At 44.8% G+C, this 19,960-nt stretch overlaps 2 protein-coding genes and 1 pseudogene across 7 annotated transcripts in view; 1 reads left to right on the top strand and 2 right to left on the bottom strand.

The window, feature by feature from the left end:
- Positions 1–12,893, bottom strand: part of SLC36A3 (solute carrier family 36 member 3) — a 49,882-nt gene extending 36,989 nt beyond the window's left edge. For 3 of the 4 annotated variants that reach the window (XM_077768992.1, XM_077768990.1, XM_077768989.1), the window contains exons 1-4: positions 12,360–12,893; positions 8,896–8,986; positions 6,368–6,456; positions 3,417–3,512 (exon numbers count right to left, since the gene is read on the bottom strand). In XM_077768992.1, coding sequence (XP_077625118.1) covers positions 3,417–3,512; positions 6,368–6,456; positions 8,896–8,986; positions 12,360–12,490 — 407 coding nt within the window. In that variant the 5' untranslated portion in view covers positions 12,491–12,893. The remainder of the gene's footprint in view (positions 1–3,416; positions 3,513–6,367; positions 6,457–8,895; positions 8,987–12,359) is intronic. The other variant, XM_077768993.1, reaches the window with a different exon arrangement.
- Positions 1,182–3,019, top strand: LOC144235480 (rab9 effector protein with kelch motifs-like; annotated as a pseudogene).
- A 4,237-nt stretch (positions 12,894–17,130) lies between the features above and the next one.
- The window catches only part of SLC36A2 (solute carrier family 36 member 2), a 45,864-nt gene continuing 43,034 nt past the window's right edge, over positions 17,131–19,960 (bottom strand). For all 3 annotated transcript variants that reach the window (XM_077768988.1, XM_077768987.1, XM_077768986.1), the window contains exon 11: positions 17,131–18,570. In XM_077768988.1, the coding sequence (XP_077625114.1) occupies positions 18,299–18,570 (272 nt within the window). In that variant the 3' untranslated portion in view covers positions 17,131–18,298. The remainder of the gene's footprint in view (positions 18,571–19,960) is intronic.

Below are 19,960 nucleotides of genomic sequence, written 5' to 3'. Positions count from 1 at the left end.
TGGTGGCATCATGTGAGACCAGAACAGAGACGTTCTCTCTCCCTCTATTATGGAAATTTTCAAACAGACAAAAGCAATGGACAATAATCCGATGGTTTTTCATGTGCCCATTCCAGCTTCAATAATCATTGGCTTTTGGCCAGTCCTCTTCCATCTATCCCTTTCCCTCTACCACACACATGCTTGTTTAGTTGGAGTATTTGTAGTAAACTAGAGAACTCAAGGCACTTCATCTGTAAATAATTCTGTATGCTGTTCTTATGGACAAGGACTTAAAATACATATGTATTTATCTCCAACATGCCATGATCATCACTTGAAAAATTCTTTATATCATTTAATAACTGTCCATATTCAGATTTCTCCAGTTGTCTCAAAACTATCTATTTTACTGCTGATTTATTTATTTATTTATTGGAGATTGAGAGATAGAGAGTGAGAGAGAGAACTTGAGCGGTAGAAGGAGAGAGAGAATCTTAAGCAGGCTCCACACCCAGCATGGAGTCTGATGCGGGGCTTGATCTTACAAACTGTGAGACCATGATCTGAGCCAAAATCAAGAGCCAAATGTTTAATTGACTGAGCCACCCAGGCGTCCCTTACTTCTGATTTCTAAACAAGTCTATACATTGCATTTTGTTATTATGTCTCTTAAGTTTTTAAAACTGCTATATTCCCCTTGCTCCATTTTCTTTTTTTCCTTGTAACTTTTAACTTTTTGGTGGGTGTTGAAAACCCCAGAGAATTTATCCTGTAGTGTGTTTCACTTACTAGATTTCTGGTTGATGACTTCTTCATAATGTCAGTTATCATGTTTCTCCATCCCCTGTGTCTCCTGTGAATGGATATTAGATCTAGCAGCTTGACTAGACTGAGGTTCTTTATTTATCTCTCTGGTAAACATATTTCTGAGTCTCCACTGTATCTCATTATAAGACACACTGTGTCTGGTTATCTCATTTCTAAATATGAGATGCTAAGATTGATACCTGGAGTCAGGTGGGGTAGTGTGGTCTTCCTTTATAAAGGTTCCCGATGACCTTTCACCTAACGGCTTGAGTAATCATTGACGATTGTTGCCTACATCAAGCTCCCAGGTATCCCTTAACACACTCAAAATTACAAATTATTGCTTGAAATATTTCCCCAAACTCTTCTGCAGTTACTGGGCCTTTGGAGATATGGTGCAATGTAATGGGTGGGAGCTAGGTGTTCTGGATTCTAGTTTTTGCTCTGCCACTACATTCCTATGTAACATTGGGCAGCTTTCTTGCCCTATCTAGGCTTTATATTCCTCCATTGAATAGCATGGATATGGTGGTCTCTAAGAATGCTTCTTACTCCAAAGTTTTATTTTTGGGGTGCTATCGGAAACACAAACCTTGGTGAGAAAGGATGAGTGATTGTGAGTCATTCATTGCTGCCTCATGACCTCTGCTGTCTGATAATTAGAGTGACTCCTGATCAGGAGAGCAATGACCTCCTGAGAGTCCCAAGCTCCTCTGAGCTGCAGAAGTGATCTTGGCAGCCCCAGTACTGACTCACTACCTCCTGAAGGGCTCTGCTGGGAAAGGCCGAAATGTGAGGTTTGGTTCTAATTTCTGCACAACCACTATCTATATCTGTGTGTGGACATATTATATTTTTCCATATGAGCCTTGGTCATCTCATATTTCCAGGACAATAAAGACCCCATCTCCACAACCTTGTAGAAGATGATCAGAAGAGCTAATAAATGGAAAAGCATCTTGTATACCAGGCACTTTTTACCAAGCAAGGGAGCAGCTTGAATGTTCACCATTAAGGGAAGGCTCCAATGAACCTGGCACACATCCCCACTGAGGAACATCGTGAGTCTTAAAAAATAATCAGGTAACCCCGGGACCACCTTACAGCTGCCACAGGATACCCTGAAGCTGCTGCCAGTGTTGAAGACTAGAGACAAGCCCAGGAAAGCAACATGGTACACCATAACCCCCGGCCCCTAGAGACAGCTCCTGTATTCGGGTTGGGCACAGCTGCTCATATTTATCCCCAGTTGGTGACGTCAAGAGAGGGAAGGTCTTCATTGTTGGGGGAGCAGATCCAAATAGGAGCTTCACAGATGTCCACCCCATGGGTCCGAGAAGATACCAGTGGGATTTAGCCTCCTTGGAGGGCCTTTTGCCCTGTGACGAGCATGCCAGCTTTGTTCCCTCTTGTGTACCTCATAGCATCTGGGTGTCGGGACATGCTGACTAGTGAGGAAATCAAAGTTGCCTGCAAGTTCTGAATTCTGAAAATAGATGTGGACCATGCCTGACGTGACCAGCCCCCTGCCGACCCCAAGAACATTCCACACATCATCCACAGCCATCGGAAACCAGCTGTATGTCTTTGCGGATAGAGAGAGAGGTGCCTGGCCCGTGCAGGATGTGAAGCTACACGTGTCTGATGCAAACCCTGTGACTTGGTCACAGACAGAGGCACTTGGAAAACCTCCACTCCCCTGGCATGATCATGTGGTGGGGGTAGCAGGGACAAAGCTCTCTGTCCTTGGAGGCTTGGAGGGGGGCACATTTTATGATGATATCATCTTGATATAAATGACATGTGGCAGAAGCTAAGTCCCATGGAGCACCTCCCAGAGGCTGTGCGGCCCACTCAGCTCTATCCTGGGGGGCTGACTCCCACAGGAGCACTGGACACCACGGATCAGAATCACGTAGAAGAGCAGCATTGGACCTTGCTTAACCTTGACAGTGTTCTACCCCTTGGCCCATTGGATCATTCCACCTGTGTCATTTCATGGCCAGTGATCTCTAAGAAAGAAGATTCCAACTCTGTCATTCATTCTGAGCTGTGATACTGAGAAAGAGGACCCCGCTGACAAAGGAGTGGCCCGTGGTGGTGATTCACTTGAGGAAAGCCTGACTGGTACATGCTTCCTTTTGTGTTTGGCAGGATGGATACAGAAGGGCAAATATGCAGTGATTGTATTGTGACTGTAGTTGACAAAGAAACCCCACATTTTTATTAAATGACAAAAAAATATATATAATCAGGTAGATTTCTATGTTCCAGTGTGGAAAGAAATGAGAAACATATTGTTAAATGAAAGAGCCAATTTCCCAAAACAGCTATTCTAATTAGTGGAAGAGAAAATGCAAAATGAAATCTACATTTCCACTCATGCAGGCATATTCAAGTACATGCAGAGAAAACATTTAGAGGAATAGTTACCACCTAGATATATCAGTGGTTACATATTGGATGAAGAGTGGGTCGGGGATGGAGCTATCGGGAGATTCCCTGTGTTGTTCAGTGCTTTGTAAGAACATGTTCACTTAGGCCTGTGTAACCAAAAAGAAAGGAAGGTCAAGTGAGGATTATCAGTGTTATTACTATGCTGCTAGTATGTCAGCAATGAGTACTACCTGCCCCACACCGAGTGGGTCCTCAGCCAGGCGTTTGGGCAGGTCTCTAGGCTGTACATCATGGCCTCTCCATAGTTCACAAAAGTCTTTTGCAATCTAGGGAAAGGATAAGAATGTGTAGCTTAAGCCATTTTTGTTAAAGGTGCAATTTACATCTGAAATGAGTAATTATATCTTTGTGTGTTAACATGGAATATCCTGGAAATTTTCCAGGAATGGTATTAATGGGATATTGTATAATACACTTTAAAAGGTTTTGGGAATCTGCCTTTTCTTTTTTTTTTTGTAGTTGTCTTAAAATTTTTTTTAAATGTTTATTTATTTTTGAGAAAGAGAGAGAGACAGGGGAGGGACAGAGAGAGAGGAGACACAGAATCTGAAGTAGGCTTCAGGCTCTGAGCAGTCAGCACAGAGCCCAATGCAGGGCTTGAACCCATGAATTGTGAGATCATGACCTGAGCTGAAGTCGGATGCTTAACCAACTGAGCCACCCAGGCACCACTGTAGTTGTCCTTTTAAACACTAATATTTATGTAAAAGAAAAATTTTAAGTAAATAGTAACTGTGCATTGACTTAGGTCTGCAAACCAGGAAAGCAGGGATGTGAAAGTTTTGAGGTGTGCACACCTAGGTAGGGGGAGGAGGAAATATGGGAAGAGGGGTTGTGGGTATGGCCAAGCCAGTAATGTTCTTTCCTGGACTTTATTCCTTCCTTCCCACTGCTGAGGACGTTGGGACACTTGAGATGCCTTCCTCAGACCAGATCCCATGCAAATGTGGTACTTAGGCATTGGCCCAGCACCCCTGTAGGATATGACACCCAAGTTCCAGTCTGTCTTGTCCCTCTTCCCTGGGTGCTCCTTCCTAAAGGCAGGGAAGGCCCTAGTGAGGAGCCATCTGTGAGCAAGTGGGAGGAGCAGGTGGCCAAGGAGTGGATCCCCAGTGCTAACTGCATAACTGAGGGGAGTAGCTGGGAGATGGAAGGAGACCAAGACTTGAGTCTTGGGTTTAAATCGCAACACACCCCCTCAGATGGCTAGGAGACCTTGAGCAAGTCTCCTTTGACTTCTGAGCCTCCGTGTTTTTCACACGCAGTCTGGAGGTGGGGGAGGGGACAGTGACAGACGAATGTAGAGATGCTTTGGAAACATGGCTCAATCCTATTTTTATTATTGCTCATTGTGCTTGGCATTCCAAATATAAATGAGGTCACACTGTATAGAAGTGACAAACATATTAGTATGAGGGTTACAAATTCAAAAGGTATGGGGCCAGACAGGTATCAGTAATATGGTGAGAGGGGCTGGTTGTGCCACAGAGGGGGAAGAGGGGAGACAGTGGCAAACCACTGTCTGTTCTGAGAGGGACTTTTTTATTGNGGGGGGGGGGGGGAGAGAAGCAGGGCTCTCCTGAAGTGAGATTTGAACTCATAAACCGTGAGATCGTGACCTGAGCCAAAGTCAGATGCTTAATCAACTGAGCTACCCAGGCGCCCAAAGAGGGACTGTTTGAGATTCGGTGCCCCTGAGGAATGAAGGAATGAGACCCCAGAGGTGCCAGATTGTCTAATTGGCAAGGAGAAGGTGGAATTTGCTTTTTTTTTTTTCTAATATGAAATCTCCAGGCTAAAACAAAACAAAACAAAAACTGTGAAGCTCTTAGGCCATCAGTCTATTACCATTATATTAGAAAAAAAAGAGAAGAAAAGAAAAGAAAAGAAAAACAAGTCATCAAAAAGAAAATCACAAAAGGCTATCATGAATGGCTTAGGTGTCAGAAACCTACATGGTTATAAAATTGTCCCAGCAGGCTTTTGAGGGAGTAAAAATACACAAAATGGTTAGAGTGGGGTCAGACAGGCCTTCGAATACCAGCTCTGCTGCTTCCTAGTCGTGTGATCCTGAGCCAGGCATTTAACTCACTTAAATCTCAGTTTACTCATCTGTGAGATGGGGATAATGATAGTGCCTGCCATAAAGGTTTACTGTAAGGAGTAAATAAAAGAAGGCTTGTAAAGCTCTGGCCATGTACCTGGCACATGTAACGGGGCAATACATTTAATTGCTGAATAAGTAAGTGCTCTTAAAAGTGTTTTGCCAGCTGGAAAGTGCCCTACAAGTTAGGTGTGACTAATGTATACTCCAGATACACCTATTTGCTTTTGATAATTTGGCTTTATGAAGAATTTCAGTTACCATCTCTCTCTACTTTGCCCTGGGGTCAGTTTCTGCACATCTACAAGGACCCCTTGGGGTTCGTGTGCTGTGGGAGCGTCTAAGTGCCGCAGACAGAGAAGCACCAGGCAGTTGGCTATAAGGAATTACTAATTACTCATGGATGGTTGGTTTATAAATACAAAACCCTCACCATGGTATGTCTTCATTGCATTTGACTTCTCTTTCATGAATTTTTTTTTTTTTTTGCATTGGAATTTCAAATACGTAAACACTGAGTATTGTATGTATGCTTTATTAATGACTGGGGCCATTGTGAACTATTCATTTCAACTATGTTTCTTTGCTTTTATTAAACTGTCCCCAAAAGACAATTTCCCTAGAACAAAGCACCCTTTCAAGGTGTGTGTCTTGGGGCTGGGGGAGGGTGGGCGTGGGGAGTTAAGAGGGAAAGAAGGGCATCCTAAGTATCTTGCATATTCATGGTAGCGTATAGAGCATGCTTGCATCTCTTTTCACTTCTGATCTTTCCGTGTTACGGGTATTTAGGGTCTGAGGGTGCAGGAACTTGATGAAGTCATCCAGCAGGTTAGCAGAGCTGGGCCTGGACTTAGGGGTTTCCGGTTGGGACTTTATCATCCTCTCCACCAGCTCTATAGAATCTAAAGGAGCAGGTGCAGTGGCTGGAGAAGTGGCCGGTTAATGGGGTCAGTGGTCAAAGGAAACTCAACACAGACGGGGCTGGACACTGGAGTGATAGAGAAGCAGGATTCTCACCTCTGACTGAGGTGATGGGCGCAGTTCAACAGGATGACCATGCAGTGCACGGTGAGGACCCCAATGCCCAGCAGGCTGATAGGACCCACCTGAAGGGAAAAAGAAGTGGAGACAGTGAGCCATACACTGATCATTCCTGTAACCGGCCCTCTTCCAGTCTGGGTGTTGGACCCCTCTCATCGTACAGCTGCGTCTGGGATGACGGTCCCTGCCTGAATGTCCTTGTGCCCCAGATGCTCCAGTTCAAATGCCCTTCTTAGCATCACAGCAAAGTGGCTGTCCATTCTCTGCTAGGATACTTCCCGTGACTACTCCACCACCTCCACAGACAGCCCACGCCTTTCCTCATCTGCCTTGAGTCCTGCCTTCTAGATCCCTTGTTCCTTTTTCACACCCTGGCCCCCACCTCTTCCAAGATACTTGAAGACCAGGTTTTCCTCTTACGATTTGGTTCTCTTCCTCCAGCATAGAGTTGTCAACAGGGGCATTTATGATATTTTCCAGATGATTCTTTGTTGTGGAGGCCCTGCTGTGCATTGTAGGGAGTTCAGCACGTTCCTTGGCCTCTATTCAAAATGTCAGTAGCACGCGCTCTCCCCATGAGCTGTGACAGCTGAGAATGTCTCTAGACACTGCAAATGTCCTGGGGGATGTATGTGCAAACTTGTCCCCAGTCAAGAATCATTGGTCTACTGTGTCTCATTGGTCATTAACTTTTATTTTTTTAAAGATTGTATATATTTAAGGTGTATGACATGATGATTTGACATGCATATACATAGCAAAACGATTACTACGGTCAAGCTAATAAAAATATTTTATGCTCACATAGTTTCCACTTTTTATTTGTGTGATGAGATTAAAAAGCAGAGCCAGCTCATTGTTAATTCTAATCTCCCAGATGTGATCAGAAGGGCACAGAGTAAAGAATGACTCTCACATCCTCTGTGCTGGACACTTGTGCCTTTATAGATATGACCTGATGTAACATTATCACAAAGATACAAATGAGAGATCAAGAACACCACTAGATTTCACTAGAATGTAGCCTCCTTATAATGGAAACTTCCTTTGATCTTGTTTGCTTCCCCATTCCCAGGGTCTAAGAATGTACATAGTAGGTGCTGAATATGTATTCCTCAAATGAATCATGGCAAGATGGTATAATGGGAGATGCGCGGCAGAGAAATCATCTAATGACTCTTGGGGAGCAAAAATCAGAGGATAAAAGAACTAACAGCAAATACTCCACTGGCAAAAATAGTTTGGCTGAGGGCCATGTGGTAATAATACTCTTCAGAAGTTCTAGAACCCTGAGGATTTCAAAGGGGGAGAGTCTCATCTCTGGATTAGAACTGTTACAGACTGGAAGTCAGAAGAAGCCAGGGTCTTGATATGCCTTCTTTTGACATGGGGACCACTTACCAGGCCTGGAGAGAAGGGGAAATTAGCATCACCTAAATGGAAATCATATACTTGGCCATCGGCTCAATTCAATAGCCATGCCTTGGGACTTCCTGTGTGTTCCTGTGTCTACAGCAGGCTTTGTGAGGAAGAGTAAAAATACATCAGAGTTCCTGCCCTCAGAGCTTTCACGGAAGTGAGGAAGGTAGGTATGCTAAAATGTTATGTCTCATCTTTGTATGTGCCGTAAAGATTCCAGGTGAGAAAGATAGAAGTTCTAGAAAAATACAAGGTGAAGGTGACATTGATTTTAATAGGAAACAGTAAAGTTTCACAGAGGAGGCAAGTTTCAAAAGGCAGAAACAAGGGAGAAGGAACATCACAAGCAAAGAGGCAGAGGTGGGGTGACACCGGGTGTCCGGGGACTGATGACGCCTTTGTCATCCTCATCTTTCAAGCCCTGTTCTCACAGTCAACCATTGTAATGGTGTGAAACAAGAGCTCACACTCACGTATCTGCAGGGACCAGGTACTAGGGTAAATGAGTGAGATGGGTTGGGGGCGTGGGGTGGGCTGTGGCAAGGTAGACCGTGTGCCGGTGTGTGAGTATGGTTGGTCTTTAAGAATAGCGGTGGGAATTGGATGAAGGGAATTGGATGAAGGGGTTCAAAAGGTACAAGCTTCCAGTTAGGAGATAAACAGGTATGGGTAATGTCTAACATGATGGCTGTAGTTAACACGGGCATATGGTATGCTTGCTTGAAAGTTGCAAAATAGATGATATATATACATACACATGAAGAGATAGATGTTAACTAGACCTTTTGTTGTAATCTTTTTTCAGTGTATGTCAAGTCATTATGTGGTATACCTTAAACTTCCATGGTACTCTATGTCATTTATATCTCAGTAGAACTGAGGGGACAAAAGAGAGTAATGGCCTGTCACCTCCAGGCACACTCCATTTGACTCCAGTGGATTGATGCCAAGAAGCACATTTCCTATTGCAGAAGGTATCCCCAAATAGCCCATTGATCAGCAGTGCAAAGGCCTTCAGGGCCTACCACCTCTTATCCCCCACCCCAATGGGTAAGCCTAGTTTCTGTCACACAGATCCTTCTTACCAATAAGCCGGCATTTTTCATGGCCAGGGGAAGCCCCAGGAGCCCTGTGCCAATGTTGCATTTCAATAAGTGGATCAAGGTTTGCATCCTCCTGTAGGGAAGAGTAGGGAGACAAGCGGGTATGTTAGCGGATGGGAAAGGTGATCCAAAGCTCAGGCTCCTTCTAGCATCTTCAGCACCCTCCGCCCTTTGGGAGGAGGACAAAATCAGATGAAGTGAATTCTAGAACATCTGGTCCAGGGCTGGTGCTAGTTTAGGTGACTCAACAAATATTTAACACACAAGAGGCTCTAAAGAAAAGATTAACAATTGCTACCATTCTGGATAAGCCCCTAGTACCAGTTTATTCATTAATTCATCTAATGACTTATTTTACTGTTTATTCACTCAAATAATATGTGTTGAGACTTTCTAGATGCTTGGTAGGTATCTAGGTGGACAATGAAAAAACTAAAAATTTTCTTAGTTTATAGAGTAATTATTGATGCCAGTTTGTTTATTAATTCACTCACTAGAAGAAAAACAACCTCTCTTGGTATGTGGAGTGTTTACTGGTTCTAGTTCATTCCTTCATCCATTTACTCAACCAATATTCCAGTGAACTGTTCCATGCTCTGCACTGGTTGCAATTTAATAACAATTGTTACTGTGTGTACAGAATGCTAACTATGAGCCTTGTAGAGTGCTGGGTACCAGAGCATTCTAAATGCTCTCCATGCCTGTGCTGGCAGTTTCTGCTCAGGCACCACCCATGCACTGGAGAGGGGGAAGGGGGAGCAGAATCATGAGAAGAGAATCAAGAAGGAACTGAAATGAAAAGCTGAGTGCAAGAGCAATGAGCTCAGAGGTAAGGAGCACTGAATTCTGAGTTCTAGATCTGCCGTTAACCTACAAAATTTGGTTCCTACTTTGGAAAGACCCTTGCTGCTTACATCTTCTGTTTCTTCATCTGCCAAAAAAGAAAGATAGAGGGAATAATTATTGCCCTGACTACCTCCCAGGGAAGTGATAAGAATCAGAAGAGGTAATGACATGATGAATCTTAGAATCATGAAGTGCTTCTTTTTTTTTTTAAATATTTTATTTATTTTTGAGAGAGAGACAGAGACAGCATGAGCAGGGGAAGATCAGAGGGAGAGGGAGACACAGAATCTGAAGCAGGCTCCAGGCTGTGAACTAGCTGTCAGCACAGAGCCCTATGCAGGGCTCGAACCCACGAACCGTGAGATCATGACCTGAGCTGACTTTGGACGCTTAACCGAGTGAGCCACCCAGGTGCCCCAATCATGAAATGCTTCTAAGATGCAAGGCATCATCACCGTCACCACCACCATCATCATCACATCCTCCTCCTCTTCCTCAGCAATACTACTGCCTTTGGTCTGACCTTATGGTGCTCACCTGCTAGAAGGGCCTCCTTGAAGGGGAAGTGGAGCTGGGAGGATAGCAAACAGGCAAGTAACGGCTGATTGAAGTGGGTAGACGTGTCCCCTCCTTCATATAAGACATACAAGGTGCCTTGAGGAGGCCATTGGAGGTCTTCCTTGTGCAGTCTTAGAACTGTCTAGAAACAGCTTAGCATGGTCACACAGCAAGTCCCTTAGAGACTGAGCTCATGTCTCTAGGTCTTTGTCTCATTGGTTAGGGAATCAGGGCCATGTCCAATCTTACAGTTCAGTACTGACCTGGGAGAGGCCTGGGACCCCCCTGACTTCTTGTATCTTCATTAGTTCAGTCTATTCACCTGAGGATGGGGGGCACCTGCTGTACCTTCACTTCCAAGAGGCCGTTTTTATAACCTTTATTTCTTGATAACTACAATTATTGGAAAATATGTCAAAGCAACAAAACAAAACAAAACAGCACTCTATCTTTTGTCAATTACTTGATAGTAATTTCTCCAAAAGATCTGCTCTTTCTACCCCTTCCTGTCCTCTGTCCTTCCATCCCTCACTTCTTTCCTACAGCAGCATCTTGTCCAAGTTGAGTTAGATCTCTTGGAAAAAGTGAGACCAGCTTTTGGAGAAGCTATGTGCCCTGGCTAACAGCATTCCGCATCAGGGACTTGGATGGTAAAGCACATGTGGGGATTTTTAAAAACATAACTTTATTTTTCCTTGAAAAATGATACATTGCCCTTGTAAAACAAAATAGTGGAATTCCACTAATTGGAAATAACCACTGTTAGCATGTTGGCTAACATTCCTCTGGACGTTTGTTTGTTTTTAAATGCACACAGGTTTACACAAGGAGAGCCATTATAATACTGTATCCTAAGTTACTTTTATGACTAGTGCACCTTACACACTTTCCACCAACATCACTTATAATGTCTGTATTGTATTCTACTGTATGTATGTATCATATTTTATTTAAATAATCTCCTACTGTTTCCAAATTGTCAATATTACAATCGGTGCTTCAATAAAATGATCACGCGCACGTGTGTTATTACGTCATTAGGAAAACTCCTAGAAGTGGTATTTATCAATCAAAGGATATAATTATTTATATCTATACTTAAGAATACCTAAGTAACACAACTGTATGAAATTCAAAAGGTAAAACAAAAACAAGAACCAAAAAACCTTACATAGTTCCTATAAATCTCTCTGCCTCTGAGTTTCCCAATTCTCTTACCTCCAAGGAGCCACTGAAGCCAGTTGTGTGTGTGTGTGTGTGTGTGTGTGTGTGTGTGTGTGTGCGCGCGCGCGCGCGCGTGCGCACATGTGTCTACTTCCAAAGGAAGCATATACCATAAGTATTTGCATGTTTTGTAAAAATGTTTTTATTTAAATTCAAGTTAGTTAACGTACAGTGTAGTATTAGTTTCAGGAATAGCATTTGTATGATATAAATATGCGTTAGGATTTGACATACCTTACAACATTGCTATCTGGAAAGGTCTCAGCTTAATTCTTCCTAAAAGGACTAGAGGAAGGGCATTTTCCGACATCCTTATCAACACTGGGTATTGTCACTTACAGTCTCATTATGCCCAAGGCTATTATCCGATCTGATTACTAGATAAGAGTCTAACCGGCAATAAAGTTCTAAGAAAAAGTTCCATGTGTCTGAGTTTATAGCAGTGAAAGTAGGGACATGGGGCTAGGAGGGCTTATAGGGGAAAGTGAGGGAGAGAGTAAATAATAGTAGATGTAGAAAGAGAGGAAAGCGAGGAAACGGGAAGGGTGAGCAGCCAGCCTCTGAGAAAAGTGTTGCTAGAAGCAAGCTCGTGTTGGGGACGGTCCCTCTATCTGGATTCTCTGCAACAACCGGGAAGCACGGTGATACCCAGAGCCACACGGATCAACCTCCTCAGATTCTGCGCTCATGTTTCCTCCGTGCATCTCCTGTTCAGTGGAGGTGCAGGTGTTAGGAAGAGGGAATTAGGCAGGTGTGGCCCAGGGCTGTGAAGGCAGCCGTGCTTGCCTCGGAGCTGGAGGGGCGGGACAGCCACTTACGATAAGCCATTGGCCTCCTCAGCAGGACGGGCGTTCTCTGCAGTGACCGTGCTGCTCCTCTCCAAGAGCGCCTTGGACCCATCGTCCAGGGAGCTGGAGTCACTGTTGAGGTCCCTTCCAAGCAGTGACATCTTCAACAAGGTGGGTAGGTGGTGGCAGCTCAGGGTGAAGGCCTGAGACAGCCTTGACCCAGCCTCCCATGAGTTTTCCTCCAGGGAAACCAAGGCTGCAGGCCTAGACGCTGGTTCCCGTTTCCCGAGGGCGCTTGACCCAGACTGAGGCCCAAATGTGCAAATCAGTGGGGCGCTGGTGGCAGGAGAAGCTGATGTTACTGCGCATCACCTGGTTTTGGAGACACTTAGGGGAATCTCATCTCAGCACGACCCCCAGGGCCCCTCACGATTGGTCGACTACACGCCAGGACTCACTCGGGCTTCCAGTCCCTCCCAGTTCAGCCCTTAATGCTATAGGGCAAAGTGAACAGTGTACCTGGGAGGAGGGAGGAACCATTGGACCGCAGGTCCTGGTGCCCGGATGTGGGGCCAGGCTCAGCGCCGTCTACCCGTGCGAGAGGAAGCCAGAGCTACCTCACAATGGAGGCTGCCCAGCCAATAAGGTGCCGCAGAATCCCAGGATGCAGGTGTGGTCCAGCCCAGGGTGGGAATGAAGAGTGGCTTTTCAGGCCCCAGTGCTACCTGCTCAGAATTCCTGTACAGGAATGGTGTGTGGATTGCCACCTGTTTGGAATGGAGCACAAAAATAAACTTAAAAAGCATCATTTATTCAATGATTATCTATCTATCATCTATCTATCTATTGAATAAATATATCAAAGATATATTTATTTGAAATATATCTACTGAGCACCTAAGATATACTAGGCACTTGTTCTGCCTGCTGGGAATACATTAGAGTAGAAACATACTACAATCTCATGGGTCAGCAGTCCAGTGAGGAGACAGACAATACACCAAGTATGTATTAGTTGGTAATAAGTACTGTAAAGAAAAATAATGCAGTAAAAGGGAAGTGCTGGTTGGGGGGAGGGCTGCAATTCTTTTTTTTTTCATAAGTTTTAAAATATATTTATTTTGAGAGTGAGAGAGTGCACGTGTGTGAGTGGGGCAGAAAGAAAGGGAGAGAGAGAGAATCCCAAGCAGGCTCTGCGTGTGTCCACAGTTGTCGCACAGAGTTGACATGGGGCTCAAACTCACAAATTGTGAGATCACAACCAGAGCTGAAATCAAGAGTCAGACGCTTAACCAACTGAGCCACCCAGGCACCCTGGGAAGGCTGCAATTCTAGAGTGGGTGGTCAGAGAGAGCCTCACTGAGAAAGTGACACATGGGTAAAGGGCTGAACAGGATGAGGGAGCATGACTTATATATGTCTTGGGTGAGAAACTTAAAGCAGAAGGGACAGTAAGTGCAAAGGTCCTGAGGCAGGAGAGGGCCTGGGTAATTTAGGGATGGTAAGAAGGCCATGTGGCTGGCTCAGCATTCACAAAGGAGAGGGGAGATGAGTAGAGTGGGTGTATGTCTGGTTTGCCCAGGACTGTGTTGATGTGTGTTTATTGCCTGGATATAATTACCAACAGTGCTTCTTTTCACTATTAAAAGTGTCCTGGTTTGGATGAGAAATTACATGGTCACACCAGAGGTGTACTTAACGTAAGTGGAAGTAATGGAAGAAGGGTGGAATGGAACGGGCAGGAACTTGTAGGCCACTAGTGCCTTTAATTTTCACTCTGAGATGAGGAATCATGGAGGGTTTGAGAAGAGAAGTGATGTGACTTGCATTTTAACCAGATCTCTCTGGGCCATTTGTTGTGAGCAGATGGAAGGAAGGCAAGGGCCAAAGTGGGGAGATAATTAGGGGGCCACTGCAATGAGCCCTGTGCTAGTCAACAGTGGTTTAGACCAGGGTGGTAGCTAAGGGATGGGAAGTGTCTGAGGTCTGGGTACTTTCATTTTTATTTATTTTTTTAAATGCTTGTTTATGTTTGAGAGAGAGCATGAGTGGGGGAGAGGCAGAGAGAGACAGAGACAGAAGATTCGAAGTGGGCTCTGTGCTGACAGCAGAGAGCCCGATGCCGGGCTCGAACTCACAAGCTATGAGATCATGACCCGAGCTGAAGTCTCTGGACACTCAACCAACTGAGCCCCTCGGGCCTCCCAGTCTGTGTATTTTTAAGGGATAAACCTAGAGGATGTGCTGATGGGTGTGAGCAAGGTATCGAAGAGGAGAGGAGTCAAAAGGACCTCATGAATTTCGGCACAAGTGGGAAGGAAGGAGTTGGGGTGCACAAACCTTGTCTTGAAGATGCACTTGCAGAGCAAGCCCAGGCACACCCTACTTTGACTGCTTGTTCATTTGCGATGGTCTAGACATGCCACGTAGGAAGAGCATGGCAGCCAAGTGCTGCCCATGTCAACTTGGCGTTGCCGCAAAGTCAACTCCCAGAGCTTCTCCCTTCCTCTGAATGTCAAATGAGACTTCTTCCTCCTCTGATGCCCTAAAGGCTTGTTCCTCTGTTGAGAAGAATTCCCCTCCCCTACTGCTTTTATTTGCTGCTTTAATACTTCTGGTATATGCCTACCCTGTTAGGCACTGCAAGCTTAGCAATGAACACTTTCAAGGAGTCTGCACTTTGGTGGAAAGTAGGAAGATGACCCTAAACCGGAAAACTAGACAGTGAGAGATGATAATAAATGCCATGCTCATATTAAAGCAAAGCAAAACAGAACTCAAAAGTACAAAGAGAAAACAGACTCACCGTCACCATCCAGGGTGGACAACTGTGAACACTTGATGTGTTTCACTCACGCACATGCCAGTGCTTGCTCACATTCCGCCACCAACTTAATGCATAATTAAAAAATTCGTGATACACATAAAAAATTCATCATCTTAACCATTTTTAAGAGTGCAGTTCAGTAATGCTAAATGATCCCCAACCTCATGCCACCGATCTCCAACCTTCTTTTCTTCCTGCAAAAATGAACCTCCGTACCACCCCCACCCTTCTAAGTTTTTATGAGTCTGACTACCCCAGGTACCTTATAAAACTGACGCAATGCATCAATTGTCTTTAGGTGACTGGCTTGTTTCACCAGACACATGTTTGCTCTCTTTCACTTTGACCACCACCATCTGAGCCCTCTCTTGGGCCCTACAAAGTGAGGGGTGTTGTGCACAACTGTGTGAGTCCTGAACCCATCTGTCACTGCATGCCTGATCATCTGCAAGTCACTTCATGTCTCTAAGCCTGTTTCCTTACCTGAAAATAGGGACAATGACAGTACATACCTCCTAGGGTGGCTGTAAGGATAAGGGAGATAATCCCATGCAAAACACGGTAAGGTCTCAGTAAGGGAAGGAAGAAAGGATTTTCTATGATTCTTGACTTAAGTGTAAGCTCTGAAACTTAAAGAATCAGTTGGGATGAGGAGAGGCTAGAGTGTGTGTGTGTGTGTGTGTGTGTGTGTGTGTGTGGTGTGTGTGTAAACCAGTACCAAACAAAAAAACCTTTAATATCCTCACACTCAGACACAATTCTAATACTTGGTTTTCTTTAGTGTTGCTGACAATGACTAATGAGTCTCCCCAGCTTTCTCTGGTTACATGTATGTTACTAAATTTATTTTTTCTTTCTAAAATTGAGCTTTAACCAGATTAGCCGAAGTGATAAGATTAGCTTGAGCATCTTACAGTGTAGGGGCTTGTGCTGGGACAATGAGTGTGACTGTTTTTTAATAACAGAGAGGACAATCTTAAACTTAGTAAGGCTGGTTGGGGTGATGGTGGAATATGGTGGGAGAGGCGAGCTCAGAGAAAGAACGCTTTGCTGCGGCTCTGAGCCAGTCAGTGGGAGGGCTTTGGGTCTGCTGATGAAACAGAGAAGTACAGGGTGGAAGTGATAAGCCAGAACCCTGGCCGGGTGGGCTGTGTACCACTGCATAGGCTAAGGGTGTCTTGCCCCCAAGCAAGTGCTCTGCAGACAGACTATGGGATGTCTGCCGGCCCTCCTCGCACCTGAGCAGGTGCTCACGAAGTAACCTTCTTGAAGTATAGCAGGTAGAAAGTAACACACAAAAGGAGCAGACCAGGGTTTAGGAATTGGGGCAGACACTCTCCCCCAACATCTTCCCTCGGTCATATGGGGAGGATCACGGTTGAAAAGAAGCAGGAAAGGGCCTTTCAAACATTGTCTTAAAACGGAGACTAAAACAAGCATGGGCCATTCCCATAAATTACGGCAAGTCCGATGAGAAACTCTCTCCTTTGGGACTATAGATCTGCCTATAATATCTCCTCATTTATTTGGGGGCGCCTTCCCAGTTTTAGTAATTTTAGGGAGGAAGGAGCGATGCTGCCTGGAAGGTCGAGCTGGTGCTTCGGGCTAGCTTGCTCCTGCTGTCCGCCAAGCCCAGACACGAGAAAAGGCCCAGGACTGTCGAGGAAGCAGGTCAGAGTAGAAGTAGGGCAAGGTTCAGTGTCAGGAGATCTAGGTTTTAGTCAAAATCCAGCTCAATGGCACCACCTGTGGAAAGCTGTACTTTGTCCTCAAGAGCAGTTAGTGTCCCTCTGCCCTTATAGGGACATGTGATGGTATCGACTTAGGTGATTACCCATAATTCTTCCCCTGTGGGGAGTAAACTAGCTTTTTTTAGGGCAGGGATGCTTTCTCACTCATTGGCATATCTCCTTTAGAGTATCAGTTAACTTTTGTTGCATAAAAACTCTCACAGCTTATGGCTTAAAACCACATTTATTATTTCTCACAATTCTGTGGATCATCTGGGCATTCCTTATGATTTGGGTCAGCCTGATTGGAGCTGGGTGTGGTCTAGGAGGCTTCCCTCATGTGTCTAGAAGTTGGCAGGCTGGTTGATCTGAGGGATGGGCTCAACAGGGACGATTCATTTCTGCTTCACATGCCTTCTCATCCTCCAGTAGGCTAGCTCAGGCTTCTTCACCTGGTGGCCTTCACTCCATAGCACAATGAGAAATGAAAGTCCTGATGCACAAGCCGTCACCAAACCTCTGCTTGCATCACATTTACTCATGTCCAACTGGCCCAAATAAGTCACAAGGGCAAGACCAGATTCAAGGAGTGGAGACGGGGATTTCACCTCTTGATGGGAGGAGCTGTAAAGTCACATTGTCAAGAAGAATCTGTGGCCATTTTTGCAACCTACTACAAGAACCTTGAGCTATGCTTGACACACAGTAGGTAGAAGGCCTGTTGCAAGAATTAAAAGGTGGATAATGCCAAATACTGTAAAGACATTGTCCACTCCCCCACCCCCTGCCATTGACACATCCACTTCCATGCCTCCTACCTACTGTTGAGATCTTTGACCTGGGCCAAAACTTTACCCAGTGGTTCAGAAAGTTTATTGCCCTGGGCTTAAATACGATGGCTCCTTTCAGAGTTGCAGCTCACATTGGACCTCTTTGCCCTATCCATTTTGACACAGGAGCTGTGCATACATTGCTGGATTATAGGTTATGTCCCCTAGTCTTTGCTCATTGAACAGATCTGGAAAAGGGGAAACTCTTAGTCTACCAGATCAGGATCAGCCTTAGCCAGTGGCACCTCCTTCTGCCAGTTGCTGTCACTTGGTTGCCCCCTGGTGGCTTCTTCTTGCATAGCACCACTCAAGGCAACATGAATCGCCAAAAAATTGGATGGAATCAAGAGCCTTCCATGGGAGAGCTCTTGACTTAATGGAAAGCTAGAGATGGAAAGAAAAGGAATAAACAAAACCACATTTTTAAGTTGCCATCTAGACCCTATAGCCAGTGAGTCCTTGCTCGTTTCACCATGACTTGGCCCAGAAGAAAAGATAAAGCAGCAAAATAAAGATAATGCATATAAAAGATATCCACATCAATAAAAGTCAGGTGCTGGTGGTTACGGGACAGTGCCATTCTCACTGAATAAAAACGGTGGAATTGGAAAAGGTGACAGGGCCTCCCGAGAGGATCAGCTCGTCCAGGGCCTGGTAGGTTCCCGCCACAAAGCCTACGAGGCCCAGGATGCTGATCAGGGCGTCCTTGGCGATGGTGAGGGGGCTCATGCCCTCCGAGTAGTAGGTGGTGATCTCCAGGAGGGGTGGGATGATGAGGGCCAGGGCGCTGCTGCTCATGGAGCCCACCAGGGAGAGGACCAGGTCCAGGCGGGGGATCAGGATGGCCAAGGTGCCTGCAGGAGACAATGCGGAATACATGGATCTTTGGGACTTAGCCAGGTTTTTCAAGTTTGGTTTTAAAATCAAAACACAGACCAGTTGTTTTTCACATTTAGTTACATAAAGAAAACATTGAAAGTCCTGTAATGCCCTAATCACATCCACTAGGGGTTACACATTAAAAATTTGGTGTGTCTCAGGGCACCTGGGTGGCTCAGTCAGTTAAGCATCTGACTCTTGATCATGGTTCAGGTCGTGATCTCACAGTTCATGGGTTCGAGCCCCGCATCAGGCTCTGCAGAGCCTGCTTGGGATTTCTTTCTCTCACACACAAAATAAATAAACTTAAAAAAAAAAGGTGTGTCTCTAATGATTTTTCCAAAATATATATTCATATTATTGGGAACAGAAATCTTCCCTCTGCCTACTTGGGTTGGGAGGCAGAGGCTGGGGATGAACTGACGATAGATTAACAGGACAAAAGACAAGCTAGGGAGCCTTCAGATGAGTTGGCTCCTCCCGTAACAGCCAAAGTTAGGGGTTCACATGACTATTTCATAAGACGAAAGGAGGGGACAGAAAGGACATCTACGTAAGAACAAGTGGAACTTATGACTGGTTCCTATCCTTTATTTAAGGAATTAGTCTGTGCTGATGGTTAGTCCTCTTTCTGGTGGGAAACCTTCCAGAGAGGGGATTTATAGACACTGTGCTTCTTCTGAGGATCCTGCTAATTCAGCAAAGGAAGTTTAGATAAGGATTTATTTTTCCCTTCCTTGTGGCTGCTGTTTGTTCAAATTTAGCTTATGATAATTTTTATGCTGCCAAGGCACACCTTGAATCCTACATTATTCAAGATTAAGCTCTTACTTGATAAATAACAGTGAATATCAGTGCTGGCAGGCAGAGAAGGACAGATACCATATGTTTGCACGTATAGGAGGATTAGGAGGTACTTAACAGAGGACCATAGGGGAGAAGAAGGGGAAATATAGTGGGGGAGAGTGAGGGAGGCAAACCATGAGAGATTCTTGAATGCTGAGAACAAACCAAGGGCTGATGGGGGTGGGGGGTGGGGGGAGATGAGCATGGAGGAGGGCACTTGTGGGGATGAACACTGGGTGTTATATGGAAACCAACTTGACAATAAACTATTTAAGAAAAAAAAATTTAAAAAAATATCAGTGCTGGCAAGTGTCCCATTTGGGACATATCAATGTACAAAAGAGACAGAAATTTAAAAAAAGAGCCTTTTTAGAGCTAACATTTTAATAATTAACACAACTATAAGCACCTCTTACTTGCAAACAATTAGAATGTGAAATTATTTATGGGTGAAAAGGGTCTTCAGCTGGGACAAGATTGCAGGGTCTCATTCAAAGAATATCTTCTCCAGGTTTTACC

This window comes from Crocuta crocuta, unplaced genomic scaffold (assembly GCF_008692635.1).
Source record: "Crocuta crocuta isolate KB4526 unplaced genomic scaffold, BGI_CrCroc_1.0 scaffold340, whole genome shotgun sequence".
Classification (NCBI taxonomy): Eukaryota; Metazoa; Chordata; class Mammalia; order Carnivora; family Hyaenidae; genus Crocuta; species Crocuta crocuta.
The sequence above is the reverse complement of the archived record's forward strand: the minus strand, read 5'-3'. Positions and strand labels throughout refer to the sequence as shown.